This window comes from Pinus tabuliformis, chromosome 1_2, assembly GCF_031772625.1.
Source record: "Pinus tabuliformis cultivar Carrire ecotype Pingquan chromosome 1_2, CPIR1, whole genome shotgun sequence".
Classification (NCBI taxonomy): domain Eukaryota; kingdom Viridiplantae; phylum Streptophyta; class Pinopsida; order Pinales; family Pinaceae; genus Pinus; species Pinus tabuliformis.
Window position 1 is genome coordinate 1,067,494,848 of NC_142298.1, and position 21,566 is coordinate 1,067,516,413.

Genomic DNA, 21,566 nt, shown 5'->3' on the forward strand with positions numbered 1-21,566 from the left:
GTTTTGAAGTGTTTTCAGGTGGAGAACTGATTGGAAGTGCTGTTGTTTGATGACCTTGTTCTTTTAGGGGTAAGAACAACATGTTTAGGGACTGAGGATCCCTGTAATTATTGACATTCCATGCTCCATGATGCGAGGCACAAAAATGTCTATAACAGTTGCCCCCTAAAGTATGAGGCCGTTTATCGGGTGAAATGCTTTATCTAGAGGATCCGAAGTTCGTTCCAGTGCTGAGGAGAGTGCCCTGTAATACAATACAATACAATACATTATTTTTCATTCATCATTATTCTCATGATCTAGCTGAGGCGGGCATTCCCATGCTTAGCTTTTTATAAATACATTTTGGTACATATGACAGACAATCGTCTGAAGATAGACTGATAATTTTCTGCTGAAATTATCATCCTTTGAGTAGGATGATCATCTGCTGCAATGATGTACATGGCAAATGCTTTTATATTTCCTGAATATATATCGCAGCCCGGATGGATGAAACTAGATCCGGGGTCTTCAAACTCATTCGATCTTCACTCTAAGTACAAGTCGATCCATGTGAGAATTGCGCTGAAGTCGAACATGGAAAGACATCGCTTGATTACCGGTCAATAATGTAAACCGTTAACAAGCGCGAGAGGAATCACCAATAATGACGATGACCCTCAAGGTACTGCAGTACAATTCACGTGGCGTGAATAAAGGACTTGGCGTCGAACGCCACGCAAAATCTTCTGGTCGAAGGTCATTGATGTATACCTGTCGCCGGAAGTGAGAAACTTGCCATTGAGGCATGCAAGCTTCAAAGTACTGATGGGGGTGTTCCTAGATCAACTTCTTGGATAATGAGCTGAAGTCGACAAGAAGTGATCCGTCAAAGGAGGGCCTTAATGAATCCCACATCAATGACACGGAACGGAGCTAATGACTTTAGTGGAGGTGAAAACAAATTGTGACATATGATTCAGGGTGGCGATCATGAATGGATGAAGGATAATGTATGGCAGTGGATGGGACACGGTTGACACTTTCAGAATGACCTCTCTTGAACATATAACGACACTGATGCGATGGATCGGTAGCATTACCCCAAAATGTGGATGGTTTGGCGAAGACCATGGTGAAGAGACCGGTGAATGAAACAACCCAACCCGATGTGGTACGGAGGAAAAGTGTCATGTTCAAGAGCGACTTGCTACCATTAAACTTTGAATGTTCTCCCAATTTTTCCCCAGTCATTTCTGACCAGTACCTCTTTATTTTTGTCAAGCTTGAGGAGGATAACATATGCTTGTTCTATAACCTGCCCTTCGGGCAAGCCCATCGCTATGATTTAACGAGCCTAGCGATAGGGAAACTCGTTCTCGTCTAAAGACAAGTTTGTCGCTATTTAATCATTTTAACGAGTCTAACGACAAGGAAAACTCGGTCCTTTCATTTTTAGAGAGTCTGAAAGGTACATAAAGTCAACTCCATGATTCCTTTTTCGTCAGCAAATCCCTTAAGTCCGAAAAAGTATAAAACAATACAGAAGGGATGGCTGTTCGGTACTTTTACGAGCCGAACAAGACAAGCGCTCGATCTTTTTGTGCATTTATCCCTCAGGTCCAAAAAAGATTAAAATCTAGAGGAGGGATAGCTCTTCCGGTCGTTTAACGAGCTGGAAGGCCAAAACTCGGCAAACTTTTCATATTTTACGAGTCAGATGAAAAGAGCTCAAAGAAGACTCGTCTTTTGAGGAACGAGTGATAAACAGGGATAGCAGCAGATTCCAGGTACAGGTTGGAGTTCTCCAATCACGGCAGTGTCACAAGGATGGCTAGGTGAAATCACTCTTCGCAGCTGTTTCTCAAAAGAGGTAAACACACAAATGGAGGTGAATGATCGGCCAAAAGTGGAGGCGACGGTGCACAAACACGACCAAGGCTTTTATGGCTGATGGATTTACGATCTCAAAAGGTTATTTACCGGGATAGGTTCTTTTTTTGGATAAAAATGAGCTTAAACTCTGGAGGGAACATTGCTCACTGCTTTTATTTATTTTTTAACGAGCATGAAGACTGCGTTAAAACTGCTCGGATCTTGCGTTTATTTTTTAACGAGCATGAACTATGTGCTAAAACTGCTCGATCTTTTGCATGCCCCCAGCATCATAATAACGCATGTCAAAGGAGGGTGCCCCCCAAGCTTCATTGCATTCAACTTGGTGGTTGGAATGAAGGTTTACCTTTGAATTTTGAAAAGGGGATTTGTTTCATTTTTTAATGAGGTTGACATAGTAAAAGAACTATCCTCGTGACTCCTTGTTTCATTTTTTAACGAGGTTGACATGAGATAAGAACTGTCCTCGGAGCCCACTGTATTTACAGTATTTCCATTAGGGCGATGATCCATGCTGACAAAATGTTTAGGAATCTTCCGAATCCATTAGATATAGAAGATTTCATATTGTAGGTTTCCATTGTGGCCACTTCTGCTAGATCATTTGCAGGCGGTAGGGAAAAAGTACCCATTAAGGCAGGGTCTTTTAGGAGACCTACTCCGATATTTTGAAGCGAATGACTGCTTCCATGGATCATTGGAATGCTTCCCGTAACTTGTGAACTGTCGGGGAGGAAAGTTTGTTGGTCGATGACTGTAATTCCTCCTTGAAAGGGAAATGCAATCTTCCTGAAGTAGGTCGACACAACTGCGGCCATGGCATATATCCAGGGCCTTCCTAGTAGGATGTTGTAGTCGAGGTTTCCATCAATTACTTCAACATCAATTCCTACTGTTTTGCCCCCTAGTTCAACTTGCAAGTTACTTAAAATCCCGTATGGAGTGTATGATCGTCCATCAAATGCTTTTAACATCGTCGACGATTTCGACAAGGGTGGTGAGCCTAAATTTTTCCAGCAACTCATCGACATAAGACATGTAGATGCCCCCTCATCAATAATTGTTCGATGAACAGTTTTGTTGAGGGCTTTCACTTGAATAAGGAAAGCTAGTTGAGCTGGTAAGTTAGGGTCATATCCTTTATGATCAAAGGCCACAAGATTGGAATCCATTGGGCTAATCCCACCTATTGCTGATAATAAAGTTTGCTCTTGGGAGGGGCAATTTTGCGGTACCTCAAGTGTCGACATAGCGGACGGCGATTGGGCCAGGTCCTCTATTATATTATAATTCTGTGCTATTTTGGCACTAGGATTAAATGTCGATTTGTGTACTACTCCCTTTGGCAACTTTATCATTGGTTTAGGAATGATGGGTGGCACAACTTTGGTCAAAGCTGTCGTCGAACTACTAGGTTGTTCATTAGCCTTATTATTTGACAGCCATGGATTCCCGTAATCTTTATTCCTTGTCAAAGCATTATTCTGCTGCTTTGAGGTAGACAACATAAGCACTTGGGATCGGGAAGCATTTTGATTAGCAACCAGATTTTGACCAGGATTAGGAAACAGATCAGTCAACACAGCTGAGGTTTTCGGACTCTTAAAGAATCTTTTAAGCTCAGCTTTGCATGGACAATCTGCTGTCCAATGATCCTCATCGCATATATGACACCCCAAAGGGGGTTTCCCTTTTCTCCCTTTCTTTTTCTTCTTGTCTCCTGGTTGCTTCAGTTGTTTGCCCTTGTCGTCCGACACGGCACTTACTTCCGAGGCAAGAAGTCCTTCATTTGCATTTTGATTCGAAGTCTTACGGGTTTTCTTAGACGAATCCCGTGTTGACTTTGCATTTGCAGTGCCAATCACACCATCGCCGGCATGAGAGTCACTATTTGATCCAGGAGGGGGAGGAATTGAAAATTCCGGTCTAGGGGCATTAGGTATCTTGTCATAGAGCGTGCCAGACTGAGTATATACTAAGTCTAAATACTGGGCACGAGCAATAACTTGCTCCTCTGTTACGACGCCTCCCTTGGCCACATCTTCTGTTATAGCAGGAAGAAGCGACTTTATAAACCACTCAGCTAAAAGATGATCTGGAACATAGGTATTTACCATTCTGCGACGACGACGCCACTCATGTATATGATCAGATATATGTGTGGCAGTTGTCTGCTTGAAATTGGTCAAAATCTCTGTTCCAGTTTCGTACCTTATAGGTAACTGAAAGTGTGTTAAGAAAGTCGTGGCTAGGGAACTAAAATTGTCGAAAGAGGCTCTAGGTAATTCAATATACCATTTGGCCGCCGGACCAGTCAATGTCCTCTGGAAAAGGCGAAGCCTTATCGAATCATCATTCAAGGTATTCGATGAACACCACAGATGGAATGTCATCACATGATTCGACGGGTCTTCGCCCGGATTTCCATTGAATTTAGGAATGTCCGAAGGAAGTTTGTGAGGAATCGCTGGCCACCAATGGGCATAGGCGATTGGATCGTTCGTTAATCGATGTAAATCTGGTAATTCTAAGGTCGCCACAAATGGCAACTGCTGATTCAGGTTTGGCGAGGCGTACCCAGGATACGATGGAATCGCCTGAGCAATAGGCCTTTGCACACCAGCATAATGCAACTGATGTTGATATGACTGATATGGTTGGTGGGCTTGGCCACTGTAAAGTGGTTGATTTAACCCGTTCTGAATATAGGGTTGCCCACTATTCGCAAAGATCTGTTGCTCAGATCCTTGGTACACCTGTTGAAACTGAGGTTGTCGGTATTGCACCATCCATGGTTGTGAAGCCATGTTTTGCTGTGCAACACTAACCGACGGACCAAGATGTGGGGTTATGGTACCCGCTTGTATCTGTGTCGTCCCGACAGTTGGTGATTGTGGTTGTGTTGCAGGGTCAATAGGCTGTTGCATTACAACTTGGGGTTGACATACAACAGGCATCGATTGAACTTGCGACACGGTTACAATTGCTGGCGTTGTCGGGATACTAGACATAGGTACACATTGTTGCATGGAATATACAACTCTTGGTTGTTGGGGTAACATAGGTACCCAACCACTCGTCGTTACTTCAGTCAAACCTGAATGTGGTTGAAAACTGCCGTATGGGTATCCCCCCGAAAGGGGAAGTGAAAGGGCATATTGCCCCCCATACGGTAACAATCCGGAGCTCAAGGGTATAGATGGTCTTTGAGGACTAGATGGCCCAAAATGATTCCCAAAGGGATCAATTTGTCTAGTTTCAACATAAGAATTACCGGGTATTATACCGGAAGAACAAACTGGAACAGACCAAGTTGTCATAATAGTCCCTGGGTGGACTCCTTCTAGCTGTTGAGAGCTAGTTGGGACAGCTGGTATGCCGGCAAACATCGTCGGAGTGACAGCAGGAGCTTCTGCTTTCGCTGTGTCATTTGGCACAGTCCTAGATGTCGACGGTTGCTCAGACATTTTAAGTCTATCCAATAAACTGCCTAACGATTTTACAGGAACTTCCACTGGTGATGGACAAACTTCTGATGCAGAAGGAAAAAGAGTGATGCCTACTCCAAAATGAGTTGGAGTATTTGCTTGCTGGTCCTCTACGATTTCCTCTATTGCAATCAGACCAGGAGGAAGAGGAAGACCGTCAGGTCCGTAAAAGATTTCTGGTGCCGAAGAAGGGGTTGCTTCGACAGCGACAGTTGTTTGAGCAACAAGACTCTGTGGACCGGTTTCGGATGGAACTGGTTCAGTTATGCAAGTACTTGTTCTCAGACTAGGATCAGTACAACTGTCCCTCTGTCGCTGTTGAACTTCTTCAATAGAGGCAGGGATTCCAGAAATATTAGGAGTGACCAGAATCTCAGATGTAGTTGGAACTGTTGTTCTAACTTTAATGGGAGATTTTGACCCGGTCAAGCGAGTTTGCTTCGTCCGTACTACTCTCGATTCCGGAGACAAAGACGGTTGACTCGCGAGTCTCCTCGAACGACGGAGTTCTAATTGACTTTCCTCCACGGTTGCGGATTACTCGATCAACTAAAATACAAAAAGGGGAATTATGTTTCCGTATTGAATGAATTTTATTAGACGCTTTTAGACAAAACTTTGCTTTTTCATGTTTTAAGAGTCGAGAAAAAGCTAAAGATGACTCTAGTCGCCTTCGATGTATTAACGAGCCCGAAGTGACAAATGCTCGGTTGGACTTTTTCAGTTATAGAGTTTGAAAAAGGCCAAAAGAAACTGCTCTGGAAATCTAGGCAGAGGGTGTGCCAAACCTTTCGCGAAACCACAGAATACGATTTTACGGTACGGGTGGTCGATCTTCGTGAATGCTGTGTTCACTGCATCGCGATCAGTAGGGCGGCCGACACGGCTTCCTAAGGATAAAGGATAAATGCCTATAGGGGTCTCCCAATATACGCGACGGTACGCGGGAGCACAAGTCCGTATTAGTGCTATCGTCCCTCAGGAGGAATCACCCACCTTCGTAGAGATCGACAGTCACTACGTTTAACGACGTCGGAACACGTCTCTACCTAGACCTCTATTGTGAGCGTTATGTTACAAAGCGTTTTTAGATTCATTCAATATATTTTAAGTTGATCTTGTTTAGCAGTTTGTCTTTCAGGATCACCACGAGATGTATTGGTACAAATTCTTAAATGCAGCTAAAATGATAAGCAAGCTTTACAATCTTTTTAGCTTTGAAAATCCTAACTACTGAGGGGAGAGAAAAACATTATCTTTCCACACAGAGCACAAAGCACAAACTAATGCACTTTCTCCTAGATCAATCACGCAAACTTATCAAAAATGCAAATGAAAGATGCATGTATTTCTTTTCTTTTCCCTTAATGTTGATGTAAGACAAAAAGGAAACTGTCGTATAATTTTCGAATTCAATTTGAAGCGTAAACAAACAAGTTTTGTCTAAAATCAAAAGACACCTTATAGGTACTTGTTTCGACACTAAAAATGTATGAATTCAAACCATAAGATGAAAAACAAACAAACTCAAACAACCATGAACAGTAATAAAACTAGCTCTTAAGATCACTACGACACTTTTACAGTTCTGGATCTAAGAGGTCACAGCTAGACTAGTTCGCTTTTCACAATGGGAAACTGTAAATGAAACAAGAAATACTGAAAGAACAATCACAGTTTCATCACACAACTGAGGCAGAATAATGGCAAGGACAGTTGGTTTCAGCAAGGTACAATGACAAGCAACAACAGCAAAACAATGGTGAAAACAGGGCAAGAAACAGCAGGAAACCCTAGTAGCAATAGGCAAAACTGGTTCAGTGCAGGTGATACACTGTCAGTTTGACATTCAGCGCAGGTAGCCTTCACGGGACCTGCGCTGAAATGCAGAATGCCTTTGGACAGCCTGCACTGAAGGACGAGAGTTGCGTTTTCTACAGTTTCCGGGTCATAAAATGCTCAAAAATTCACAGTTTTTGCTGAAATCAAAAGCTATAGGTCAAGTACAAGCTAAGGGATGATCAAGAGGATGAAAAGCTATCACAAAGAGCACAAGAGTCTTTTGTAGATCAGCTCTTCAAATCATGAATCTGCTCAGAAAATGAGCAAGAGTAGCAGCCCCTCTACTTCGCTTTTGATATAGTCAAAAGCTTTTCGATTTGGTACTCTTTTCTTCAGGAAATGAATAGCAAAGATACTACAAACACCAACAAGATACTAGGCTCCCCAGCGGAGTCGCCAGTTTGTTGTGGGGAAAAGTATCCGATGCGGATGACCCTATCCCTACTCTAAAGGTGACAGTCTTTAGCAACAACTGAAAGTAAAGCTTTGATGTTTTCCTTTATGAAAGTACATTGAGAAGGATGAAAAGATTAACCAACCTGGTGTCCTTCGCTTAGTTGATCCTTGTCCTCTCTCTTTGTCTCTTGTTCCCAGCTCCTTGCTCTCTTTGCCGGTCCAGCTACACATAGATCCTGCACAAAACAAGAGAGGAAACTACAAGATACATGTACTCATAACTGATGCATGGATTAGAGTGAATCAAATATACAAGTAAATACAATCCATCAATGTAATACAAGTATATAGGAGAACATGCAAAACTTTATTGATAGAAGTAACAGGGTTCTGAGAAGGTTACAACCAATGATGGCTCCAATCCAGCAGCACCTCCCCAGCAGCAAGAACTCTCCTCTTCACCTCTAGTAAAACAATCACCCAATAGCTCTAACTGTAATCCAACAGCACCTCCTTGCTTTACACAAAATTCCAGCCTCCTTAGACCTCATAGAAGAGCTCTATATATAGGAGAGAAGAAGAGAGGATGAGTCAGCTTGAGGCTAGCATAGAGCTGACTAGTGTCCTCTCCCTCTTCAGTTAATCTTCAGTTCTTGAGTCCACTTGGAGATCCTTGCTTACACATGGTGATCAAGTACCTCTTACTCATCACAGGGCGAATCTCATGAACCAAGTGTCAGTTTGGAAGCTTCCTGGGCAGTTGACACCTTGCAGGATGACTGTGCCACTTGGCCAATCTCGCCCAGCGCAGGTAGCCTTCATTACTTTTGACTTCCAGCGCAGGTACAGAGTGGGACAGTTGCATTACAGCGCAGAAGCTCAGTTAAGCAGCTGACATGATCCAAAATAAGCCTGTTTTGAAGTGTTTTCAGGTGGAGAACTGATTGGAAGTGTTGTTGTTTGATGACCTTGTTCTTTTAGGGGTAAGAACAACATGTTTAGGGACTGAGGATCCCTGTAATTATTGACATTCCATGCTCCATGATGCGAGGCACAAAAATGTCTATAACAATGTGGCTTGACTAAGTTTGGAATGGTGGTTCTCAATGTTGTGCATGAATAAGAGAAGCTCTCTTCACCTTGACCTTGATATCTAGTATTTATGTTGTGATCGTGATTGATTTATGCTAATGATAATATGCATATATGTATGTATGTACATTGTTATCTAATAGGAGATCATGATTGTTTTATGCTAATGTTTATGTATATGTATGTATGTTTTTATGTATCCATATCACTATCCAACAGGGTGGTCTACGACATGATATGACAACCATGTATAAAACACTGGAATCAAGGTTTCTTGGTATAGGTAGTGCGGTTTTGGATGTGTGGTATTACTGTTTTTCATATGTCGTACATGTTGCATTTGTGATGATTGTGTGCATGCAGTATTGTGCATATGTAGTGTGTGTGTACATGTTGTTTATGCAATATTATGTATAGGGTGTTAGTACAGATAGTATTATATGAATACAGTGTTGGGTATAGATGGGCTATGTACATGTTGGATATGAGATGTTATGTGCATTATGGATATTCAGTGTTGTATGCGTATGGTGCTTTGCGTGTGTTGGATATGTTGTGCTACGTACAAATGATGTTATGTACATGCTAGATATGAAGTGCTATGTACATGTGGTGCTATTTAAACATGGTGTGGTGTGCTTGATTGTACAAGTGTGTTGTGTGTATGTGGTGATGTGTACATGTTGTACAAGTGGCACTATGTGTAGGTGGTGTTCTGTACATGTCATGCATTTGGCACTGTGTACACTTGGTGTTGCATACATCTCATGCATATGGTACTATATACATGTGTTATTGTGTACACATTGTACAAGTGGTGTAGTGTACATGTAGTGTTGTCTAGGTCGCACCGTGTACAAGTGATGTTGTGAAAACGTTGTGTAGGTGGTGCGGTACTATGTTACGCACTGGATGTAGGCATATGTATTGTATTATATACACTGGGTGTAGGTGTAGGTGCATATATTGCATGGAGTTGTATAGCATGTGTGGTTGTATGTGTGTGATGCACCTGGTTGAGGAACAGGCATTGGGTGTTTGTGGGATGTGGAAACCGATCCAGTGTGCATACAAAATAAGAACAAAGGAAGAAGTAAGGATCAATTAAAGGATAAGTATCGGTATATTATTTTAGTTTTATTATGCATGTGATTTATGATTTTGGTATATGATGATTACATGTGAATTATGCTTCTCGTTTATGATGGTTACATGTGATTTATGATTTTGATCTATGATGGTTATGTTTTGAGCTAACCCAATGTGATATTATTACATATGTTGATTTGTTCAAATATACTAGTTTGACATGTTGTGACAGCAAGCGAACAAGATTGCAAATGTACCTTATGACAAGCTAGCAATGAGGTATGATGTGACTTTATTTCAATTTATTTTAAATGTAATGGAAGTTATGTTCTTGGTATGAGAATGCATGAAATTCCTGGTTGGGTGGTTGAAATCGACCACAAGAATTTTCAATAAACAATAGGAATTGGAAAATGCAGTAGTATGTTAGTAAAGCATTCAGGAACATGGCCATTGTGGGACACTGGTACCCAATAGTGTCCATTGATTTCTATGAGCATGATATGACTGGTATGATGGTTTTGATGTAGGGATATGCCTTCAATTTTATATAATCTGACACGAGGAAGCCTTGCCATGGAATGAATTATTCGAGATGGGGGTGCACGCAAAACTTGGAAGGTGAGTGAATTCACGAAAGGGGTGACCGAATTGTGCGAGGGATTTTGTATCAAAGAAGGGAAGGTCGAAGATGGATTGGTCTTGGTTATTACTATTTCCAGATGGAATCAAATGCACATTGGGAGTGCATTGTGGAAAAATGAGTCGGTAAATGTTCACTGAGAGGACAAGTGGCACACGATTATAGCATTGGGAATTGGATGCAATTTGATTGTGGCAATGGATTCTAGACTTCCTTGGAAGGAGGTCAATCCTGGTATTACTTCAGGCTGGAGGTGTGAGCGTCTGAATTCCCTTGTTGCAGATGCAGGCATCATATGTCTTATTTTTCAGTTAAGAAAATGTGTATATGCATATATTATTGTAAATACTATATGAAGTTGGATTTATAAAGCTCCATAGATAGTAAGGTTATTTTCTGGTTGAAGCAAATGTGTATGTGTATATGTGGTTATTGTAAATACCATAATGAGTTGTGTTATAAAGATCCATAAAATGACATGTTTGTCATGTTTTAGTAGTTTTCATTGTAAATAATGCAATGAGCTATGTTATATAGCTCCATGGGAAGTATGTTTTCTTTTTCAGCAGTCTTGTTGCTTATAGATGTCATTTGACACCGATTTCGGTGTTCCCCCAAGGAGGAGGGTTCTGTAATAGCCCTAGTTAAAAACTAATGTAAAATATGTGTAAGGCCATGGTGATGGGACACACATTCCAAGTTGAATGGTGGGGGGAACATCCTAGTGGGTGTTGATTCGATTTATTATGGCTAATAAAATTGGCAAAGGCAAGGGCTAACGTTTGGAAAGGCATGAGGAATTAATTGGCATATTATTTATGAAAATAAAGGAAATTAGGAGAAAAGGAAGGTGAAAGGTGACAGGTTGCATGTGAGGAGGAAATTCAAAGAAAATGATGGAAAATGCAGAAAATAGAGGCCTTATTAATAAAAAGGCTTATGAGGATCAGTGGGCAAGAGTTGATCAGTTCAGTTTTGGAGCTCTGTTATTATTCTCTTTTGCTCTTATACTCTTAGATATTTGGAGTTTCCCTGGAGCACTCTTCGAGGGTGTGGCATACTTGGAGTTTTGAAGTAAGAAGGAAAAGTAACAGAAGGAAATCACAATAGGGCATTGATATCAGTAGCACATCAGGTTTTTCTTGTAGGTATTGAGTTGCATGTATGTTTTCCCCACTATTTTATGCATGCATGGCACATGCATGTAATTTATTGGTCATGATCAGTCACTGGCATGGAGGATTTCATGGATTGAGAGTGGATATTCCTAGCCTTTCCATTTCCTGGATAGCCATGGAGATTGTGGGTTTATTTCATTTTTTTTTGTTGGTTCTCATGTTATCTTAGCTTGGGTTGAGTTATTAGTTCCTGGAAGCGTTGGTTGGACAAATGCTCTAGAAGCCTTGTAATGACTTGTGTCGAGTTACTAGTCACATAGACTTAGTTGGAAAAGCACTCTGAAATCTCCGTAACAACCTTGGTTGAGTTATTAGTCCTGGAAGCCTTGGTTGGAAAAATGCTCTGGAATCCCTTGGTGGGTTAAGTTACTAGTCCTCGAAGCCTTGGTTGGAAAAACACTTTGGAAGCGTAGTGATAGTTGTGGGTTTAGTTACTAGTTGTGGAGCCTTGGTTGGACAAATGCTCTGGAGCCCAATAACAGCTATGGGTTGAGTTACTAGTCCTGGGAGTCGGGTTGGAACAAACACTCTAGTGGCCTGGAACGCTAGCATAGAACCTATTGAATGGTGGTTTTGGTGACGTTTAATCGTGGAGTGGAATCCCCATTTGATGGGTTAAGGTGGACGGCCTCTAGAAGCCTTGGATAGTTCTTGATTGATGTTTTCTATGAAATCCCACATTCATGCTTGGAATATGGAATGGGGTGAATGGATGAGGAGAGATTTAGCTCAGCTATTCTATGGTCGTGTGGAACGTGGAAGTCCCATCACGGGTTTAGATTTTTCATCATTATTGAAAGGGTATTTATCCTTATATCTCTATGATCATTATGATGGACCATATGTGGTTTATATGGCTATGATTTCATTGGTATTTGTGTCCCTATCATGCTAGCTATTTATCTGTTTTATGGCAGCATCCATGTATGGATTTCATCATGTTTTTACTTGTAACTGAATGATCAATGCATCTATGACCTAATGGATGGAATGGAAGTTAAGGTGATCAGGAAAAAATGCTTCATGGTGAATCTCAAATAAGTATGAGGCCCCTATGCTCATATCTATTAATTACACCTGTATGTTACACATTTACAATATGTTTGACGAAATGCCTTTCGTGGCTAGTAGGGGTCCAATCAAGGTCATCAACAAGTATTTTCTTTAGTACTTCCATTTCCATGTTATTTTATTGATTCGAAGAGATGGTGCAATTTTGGGCAATGACCTTTGCTCTGGGCTTGAAAAAGTGGCTCAAATCCCAGAGTCGCTAGTATATCAGTCGCAATTTTTATCTCTAATCGCTGGCAGGCAAGCTTTTGAGAGCGACCTTGGGTTTCTGGTTTCCCTCATGCCAATAACATGGAGTGGTTGAGGCTTAAGCTGTCAAAACATTTAGTAGGACTGCGAGGTAAGTTGTCTAAAGTATTGGATTGGTTCGTGAGGGTCATGTAGCAGATAATTAATGTCTCTATGGTGCATTTTCATTAGTTCTGCTTCCTTAACACGACTTGGGAGGTCGAATCATATCATAGTGGCCTCTCGTTGCATGTTTACCTCGATGGGCTAGTTTCTTGGGTATATGTGGGAGGAGGGTGTTACAGAGGAAGCAAAAGTTAGAAGCAATCTTGAAAAAAATTGAAAGAACGCTAGAGAAATTAGTGTCAAAATAAAGGTCAGAAGGATTGCCAGTTGTCTTAGGGAAACTAGGATGAAATGTGAGCACGCCACGAACATTGAAATGAAGAGTCCAACTGCTAGGTCGTCGGGGAAATCTTCCTGCGCTCGATAGAAAAAGACTCTCCACCTTGACCAAAACCCTCAAATGAGGAAGAACACAAAATGAGGAGATAGTTTAGGGTTAGATGGATGAGTCCCCACCTATGGATCCATTAGACTTCAATCCCAACTATCCACCTCAATGCAGTACTGAAAATCACATGAAGGGCACGTGAATAGGGGGATGGTGGAAGATTTTAATAAGTCCACTATAACTACAACCTGCCTTCGACACACCACTTGGAAGCTGGCTAGAGGGGGTCGTAATATCATTCAAACTATGTAATATAGTTATCCACTAAGGTTATGAGGGGGTCACTTGCATTGCTCCGTACTCTTGGCACAAAGGGAATAGGAACTTAACACCATTCTAGATAAATTTAGAATTAAAACTATGGGAAGAGAGAGTACAATAATCTTCTTTAATGTTGAAGGATGTGTTATTACATTGAAGTAGGGTAATATAATTCTTGTATGGGCTAAGTAGGATTCTTAGATAAACCTCCGTATAATCATACAATTGAAATATGACTTCAATAAATATACATCACAGTAATAAATATATAAATATTTTCATCGAGTACGTGTAATCAATATCACTAACCACATTTATCACGTTTATGACTTCAATAAATATACATCACTTTAATAAATATATCAATGTTTTTATGTAATACATGTAATTTAACAGTATACAAATTTCACGACGTGGCCACATTATATAATTTTAACGATATATAATTTTACGTGGCCACTCCATAACTGCTCTATTCCGGCCTTCGTAGATTTGGACACTGCGTACGCCGATGACATATGAAACACACAAACAACGACCATATTCAACACGCAACAACGACAATTTCTTTCATTGTTCGTCGGTTTGCGCTCCTTTGCGCCTAAAGTCGTGGAACAGGACAAATGATATACCTAGCACATTCTCTCCAAAAAGATTCCCCAACTTTAATTAAAATTAAAAAAATAATCAATAACCATTCCTCCACCTCAAATTGAAATATATACACGTATTAAAAAGACATTTCCCACACTAACATTCCAAAATTATATAGCAAGAAATTACGGAAAGCTCAAAGCAATAATTTCATTACATGTTTAAATACTACATAAATAATAAATGAGTTTTTATATTATAAAATTAATTAATATATAAAATGAGACAAGTATGACCAAAAAATGATTCAAAATCAATGTAATTGAATTTGGTCTACTGAGTTGCCGACACGCTATAGAAATAATATTCAAAAATAAAGGTTACCAAAGTGGAGAACTCATTTAATTGGTTTCCGGTTGAAGCGACAAATCTCTAACCATATAGTGTATATTCCAGCCCTTCAGACGTCCCCGCTACCGAATAAACTGTAGCAAAAAGTCATACAAAAATGCTTGGCTCTATCGCAATAATTAACGATTGTCCATGCAAACGAAGGGAAGGAAATCTTTGATGTCCAGTAAATCAAATACTCGCGTCCTTGTCAGTCGCCATATCCAATCATATGTTTGCAACATCATATGTGGATGTTAGGTATTTTCGGGTCCGTATCATTTAATGTTCTATGGGGGGTCGGGATTTCACAACTATCTCACTGGAAAGACCATCATAGACAAGTTTCTGAACAAAGGTGTTCATCTGTAAGTTGTATGAAGAATGCCATGGACCGAAAAGGATTAATTTGAAAAGCACCAATATTTGCTAAAAGCTGAGAACGGCCTGATCTGGTAAAGTCGCAATCTAGATAGCTACCTTTCAAAAAAAGTATGCAAAGACCACCACCAATTTTGTATTGAATGAGTGGCTCATCATTTGTGCCTTTCCTTTTATCAAACCTCCCTAGGTAATGCATACAGATTCGAATTGTTATGGAGTCGCCTAGGTCTTTTAGCTTATTTGACTAACTTATTTGAAATTCGTATAGAACCTCACTGTCACATAGATTAAAGTCATGGGTATATCATATAATGAATCGCTGCCTCACGCAACCATCCATGTGGGAATCTATTCAGAGTCATTTAAAAATGGAAAGCAGAATGGCAAACTTCTAAAAATCTTTTTCTTTTGTGAATATGGATATCTATTAAGTTTGGCTTTTGATGGATTCGAGCTGTAATCCCTTTTTAAAACGTCCGAATCTATTTAAAATGCAAGGAAAACCTTAAAAATATTGAAACGAGAGTAAGTTTACTGCAAATTTATCTTATTTCCAAGGACAATGCTATTATTCAAATTGATTCTGTTAAATTGTACCGCACTTGCCACTGCAAAAAGTAATTAAGTGGACCACCACCGCCATATATTCAAGTCATGTTTTTACTCTAATTATATATAGTTTAAGTGTGCCTAATGATTAGTCCCATGTGTTTTTTTTAAAAGTTATAGATTTAAGAAAGGTAACTGCTAAGGGAAATGGATTCTTTATCCCAAGAAGAAAGAGTCCCGATACACCGATTTAGTGTATAGTTTGATTTAACCATAGTTTAAAATTGAATAATAATAATAATAATAATATTAATATTGATCTCAATAACCTAACTCCAATAAATTTAAAATTAAATATTTTGTTAAATAGTTCGGATCCCTTCTACCAGACATGCCAAGAATAAGTATTATTTTCCTATTTACTCATCTGCTGCTTTAACTTGCAGGTTTTTTCCATCAATCTGGATGGTTATTAAATTTAAAAATTAACAGCTATTTATCCTTCCTTAATTTTAACCGTTGGCAATATATAACCTGAGAAAGACATACCAGGATTAAGTATTATTTTCCTAATTACTCATTTGCTTTACTCCAATAAATTTAAAATTAGATATTTTGTTAAATATGTATAGTTCGGATCCCTTCTACAAGACATGCCAAGATTAAGTATTATTTTCCTATTTACTCATCTGCTTTAACTTGCAGGTTTCTTCTATCAATCTGGATGGTTATTAAATTTAAAAATTAACAGCTATTTATCCTTCCTTAATGTGAACCGTTGACAATATATAACCTGAGAAAGACATACCGGGATTAAGTATTATTTTCCTAATTACGCATTTGCTTTAACTTGCAGGATTTTTCCATAAATTTGGATAGTTATTAAATTTAAAAATTAACAGCTATTTATCCTTCCTCAATTTGAACCGTTGACGATATATAACCTGAGAAAGGTAAAATAAGTTTCATTATTCTTGATGACATTATTTAATCACTTATTATGAAATTATTCATGTTATATCACTTTATATTATAATATTTTTTTTGGTGGTATTCCAAATGTTTTTTGGTTTTATAATTACAATATCTCATTATTACTTTTCTCATTATTGATTATCCATGTTGCATCAGTTTATAATATAATATATGTATATATATTTTTCTTCTGAATCATTCTATAGCTCCCGTGTACTACATTCTATACCTTATAACGCACTTTTTATTTAAATAGCTTGATTAAAGTTACCCTGCATCAAGAAATCTACACATCATAACGCACATTTACCGAGACAGCACGATTAAGGTTCCTTTGCAACCCAGAAATATTTGATTACACACCTTTTAGGGAAGGCATGCATCTTATAAACTACAAAGTGCAGAAAGTTAGCATGGATATGCATGTCATTGCCGAGATATATTTTCATGCAAAGTTCAATAACTACATTATTGATTTGAACCTATGATCTGACGACATGGCTACGGAGCCATGGCCTCAAATTTGTCATGACTCTTCCATTTTGGTTTCAATATTTTGTTTGGATTTGTTTGCTTCCATTCTATAAGTATGGAAGAATACTACCGGTTTGAGGTCAGATCGTCCCAACGTGCCGCTGGCTGTACGCTATGCGTGGTCGTATAACGGAATCACTGGCACACAATTAATTGGCCACAAAAGTCGTGACTATAAACTTTTCTTCATCAATCTGCAATCGCCTTGTACCATCACTGGATGCTCTCCAAAAATGGTCACTCTGATTCGGGTACTTATCTTTGGCTACTTTATATCCCACTGATATTCTGGACCGCATCTAAAGTTCGTCATCCTTTACTGCAAATCTATAAATTTCATGATTGTGGGGGTGGGTACGAATTACAAAGTTAACGACCGCCCCAAGGGAATCAACCACAAAATATGGCAGCTTCCTTGGGCCTGGGGATAAGTGTGGCACTTCTCATGATCACCGCGAATTTTCAGTGCATTGTTAGTCAAAATGCATCGCAAAGCAAGAATATATGTACATCAATCGAGCATTTAGTAACTAATCTTCCCGGTCAGCCTAAGGTGGAGTTTAAACATTACGCTGGTTATGTGACTGTGAATGAGGAACATGGAAGGGCTCTTTTTTACTGGTTCTTCGAGGCTGCTTCGGTCAAGGAGAAAAAACCATTGGTATTATGGCTCAACGGAGGTATGATATCCAATGAATTATATGCTGTGTTATTGAATGTATTCATATTCACTTTGTAATCTGAACAGTATTAAGAACTCGATATCAATGCCCGCAGGACCTGGGTGTTCTTCTGTGGGATATGGAGCAACTCAGGAGATTGGTCCTTTCCTTGTCAATGGAAACGGAACGGGTCTTATTTTCAACGACTACTCGTGGAACCAAGGTCATCTTTAGTCTTACTCATTGCTTATTGAAAATATGCAGTTAACTTCCTTTTACTCTTCGGCTATTTAGCATCTAAATGTTTTTAGCCCTTCAAGCACTGGGCATCCTTACAAGAGGTTTTAGGAATAACATCTATGACCTATTGTATTCGAAAAAATGATGAGATTATTCCCAAAACCTATTATACAGTGACTAAGCTTAGACATAAGATGATACTAATCTCCTAATTGGATTGGCAGAAGCCAACTTACTATTCGTTGAGTCTCCGGCGGGCGTTGGATTTTCCTACTCCAACACATCGTCTGACTACATAGTCGGTGACAACATCACAGGTGAGAATTTCAGTTCTAGGGAGCGATTTCTAACATAGAGTACTCGAAACAACTTGAAAGTCATTACCTTATTACTAATTTTAGACTTTTCTGAAATCTATCCTCAGCTGCGGATTCGTACACGTTTCTTCAGAACTGGTTCAACAGATTTCCTGAATATAGAGGACATGATTTTTACATCGCGGGAGAAAGTTATGCAGGTGTGTTTCCTCACATAATTTCAAATTTTACAATGATATATATTCCAACATTTTAATCGGCATGTACTTTCTAATTATGACCAGATCAGTTGTTGCAAATCGGTATTCACTATCCTCGATTTTGATACCAGGAAAATACGTCCCAGAGCTAGCAGAGGTAATATACGAAAGTAACGACGACGCTAGTAATACACATATCAACTTCAAAGGTTTCATGGTAACTATCGTTGTGACACATCTAAATGATTAGGTCTTATTAATACTCTTTAAACAATTTTCACATACATTAATTCATGGTATTTTGGTGTAGGTGGGAAATCCGGAGACACACGATGGTCATGATTTGGAAGGTTTTGTGGATTATGCATGGAGTCATGCAATTGTGTCCGATGAAACTCATAGGCTCATAAAAAAGCACTGTGATTTTTCATCTTATACCCCCTGGACCAACCTGAACTGTGGATCTCAACTAAAGGAAGTTTGGAACCAATATGATGAGATAGACATATTTAGTCTGTACACGCCTAGCTGCATTCACAAAAATACTACTTCCACAAATGCAATGTCTCAGGCGAAAAAGGTCAAATATTCACCTATTATAGTACATTCCAATGTCTTCAAAGTTTAGTTTCGCAAATTCATTTGATCTATAAATGTGGCTCTGCCATCTCTATGGCTTAAATATTTTGGAATGTACGAGCAGTGGCGAAGCAAGATGTTAGCAGGATATGATCCTTGTCTCGATGATCATGCCAAAGTTTATTATAACAGACATGATGTTCAGACAGCTCTTCATGTCACTAAAGGCTCAGAGCTAAAGGATTGGAGCATATGCAAGTAAAACATACCTAAATGGCTTTTAATCTGATTTTGTTCCTTAGGCATAATATATAGTCACACTTAATGAGATTATTATTCCATTTCGTTTAAGATTGTTAGATGATGCTAATTACCTAGTTACTCATGGAAATTTTGTTCGATGTTTTCCTGAATCGCAGTGGTTATATCAGTGATGAATGGCTAGACTCTCGCTTTTCCGTACTACCTATTTACAAAAAAATGATAGCGGCAGGGTTTCGCATATGGGTATACAGGTATTTCCATTTTCTTAAGTTTGATATCTTATGCACAATATGGGGAACACCCTTCAACATATATTTGAGAGTTTTTCCATATCGCCTAAACTTGTTTCAATCAATTGACAGTGGTGATACAGATGGCCGTGTCCCAGTCATATCAACAAGATACTGTCTTAATACTCTCAAACTTCCCAAAAAAGGCTCTTGGCGCCCTTGGTATCATAATGAACAGGCAAGGATCTGTTAATCTAGATTTTTAAAGTTGTAATTTCCAAGCCCACTACACGCTGAATGTGCTGCTGTTTGTTGTTATCATTACAGGTTGGTGGATGGATTCAAGAGTATGAAGGTTTGACCTTTGCAACTTTCAAAGGTGCTGGCCACGCGGTTCCTCTTTTCAATCCTAGCGGTGCTCTGGCTTTCTTTAGATCATTTCTTTCTGGGACTTCTCTGCCAGATACACGATAGATGAAACTTTCACTATGATACACATTCAATAACTCTTCAGTGAAGAGAATCTCTAAGAAGCAAATTGGTTAGATTGCATAGTTTGAAAATTAGATAGTATGTAGACTGAAAGCATATAAATTAATTTAAGAGCCAATTGGCAACAGGATTAGCAATATGCACATGTAAATTTCAGACGAGAGTTTCATAATGAAGAACAATCTATAATAAAGTTTACATTGTGGAGAAGCGCATAATTTCCCTGACAATAAAAATATTGCTGAATAGGCAGTATTGTATTTGGGGAACCTGAGTTTCTCTTATTTCTATTCGTCCTTTTCATTATTCAGACGAATGTAAAATTGTCCGGTGTGAATTATTGGGACTGAAATTTCAAAAGTGAAAATGCCGAACTATTTTTAAATCTCCACAATAATGGTGCTGTAAATAATACTAAAGAGCGGCAGTGACAAGGAAAAATGCATGAATGGGAATTAAAAAAAAAACGAATCAAACTTTATTTTTTTTGTCGAACATGACCTACACAGACCCAGAGCGGAAAAATAGATACAATACTGATTTTACGTGTCGTTTCCGAGTTCGTAGAGGTTGTAAAACACAATAAAATGACGCGGAACAGACAAGGACATCGACTTTCCGGTAAATTTCCCATCCATCTTTCGTGCTGATTGACAGTTTGGTGTGCCCGGATAGTTGATCCCCCTACCTGAAATAAGATTTCTTATTTAAGCTGACTGTTAGGTTGAATATGAATCAGAAAATCCATCCATGCACTCAATAATGAAAGTTCCTATGGGGAAAGGCGATAACGCGTGGACGTTGGCAAAAGGCGTTCCACCATATGATATTGTTCGTTCAGGTCATTTTATTTTCGGTGAGTTTGATTTTTTTTTTTTTTCAATTGAGATCGACTAACTTTGACCGATATGATGTGGTTCATTTTGATAAGAGTATAAGTTTAGGTTAGGTTTTTGTGGTAAACGGAATTTGTAATTGGGTTGGTTTGGTATTACAATGATATTGGGTTAATTTTAATTGTTATTATTATTGCTGTGTATTAGTTTTTGTTTTTTAGGTTTGTTGGAAGAATTTGAATTCAAAATAGTATAGATTTATTTTGACTCTAAACTTTTTTTTACTAAAGAGATTTAAATCTCAAAGAGATCCCTCTCAGAATTTCGTAGGTCTAGAGTTAAGGATCTATGCATGTATTAGATTTAATGATGTTTTTTAATGAGGATGGTAACAAAATTTATAATAAAATTACATTAAATTAATATTTTCAAGATATTACAACTTTGTATTTATGTTTTTAAATATTTTAATATATCCATAGACATGGTTTTTTCCTTTAAAGATTATTTTTACAAATATTTAATTGAAATAAATATTAAAAGATTTGTGAGCAAGATTTTTAATTATTTAAGTTCAATTACAAATTTCTTTTGATTTAAGAAATGATATTGTCTTTTAGTAAAAAGTAAAGATATTTAA

The 21,566-nt window shown here is 38.8% G+C and overlaps 1 protein-coding gene across 1 annotated transcript; it reads left to right on the forward strand.

Annotated features, from left to right (window-relative positions):
• Positions 1–17,089: 17,089 nt before the first annotated feature.
• On the forward strand, positions 17,090–20,422 carry LOC149209821 (serine carboxypeptidase-like 31). Its single transcript, XM_089394322.1, has 10 exons — positions 17,090–17,786; positions 17,884–17,991; positions 18,233–18,325; positions 18,433–18,525; positions 18,657–18,742; positions 18,836–19,105; positions 19,229–19,362; positions 19,524–19,619; positions 19,731–19,836; positions 19,926–20,422. Exons 1-10 carry the CDS (start codon positions 17,510–17,512, stop codon positions 20,070–20,072), a joined length of 1,410 nt encoding a protein of 469 aa, XP_089250448.1. The 5' UTR covers positions 17,090–17,509; the 3' UTR covers positions 20,073–20,422.
• The last annotated feature ends 1,144 nt before the right edge of the window (positions 20,423–21,566 follow it).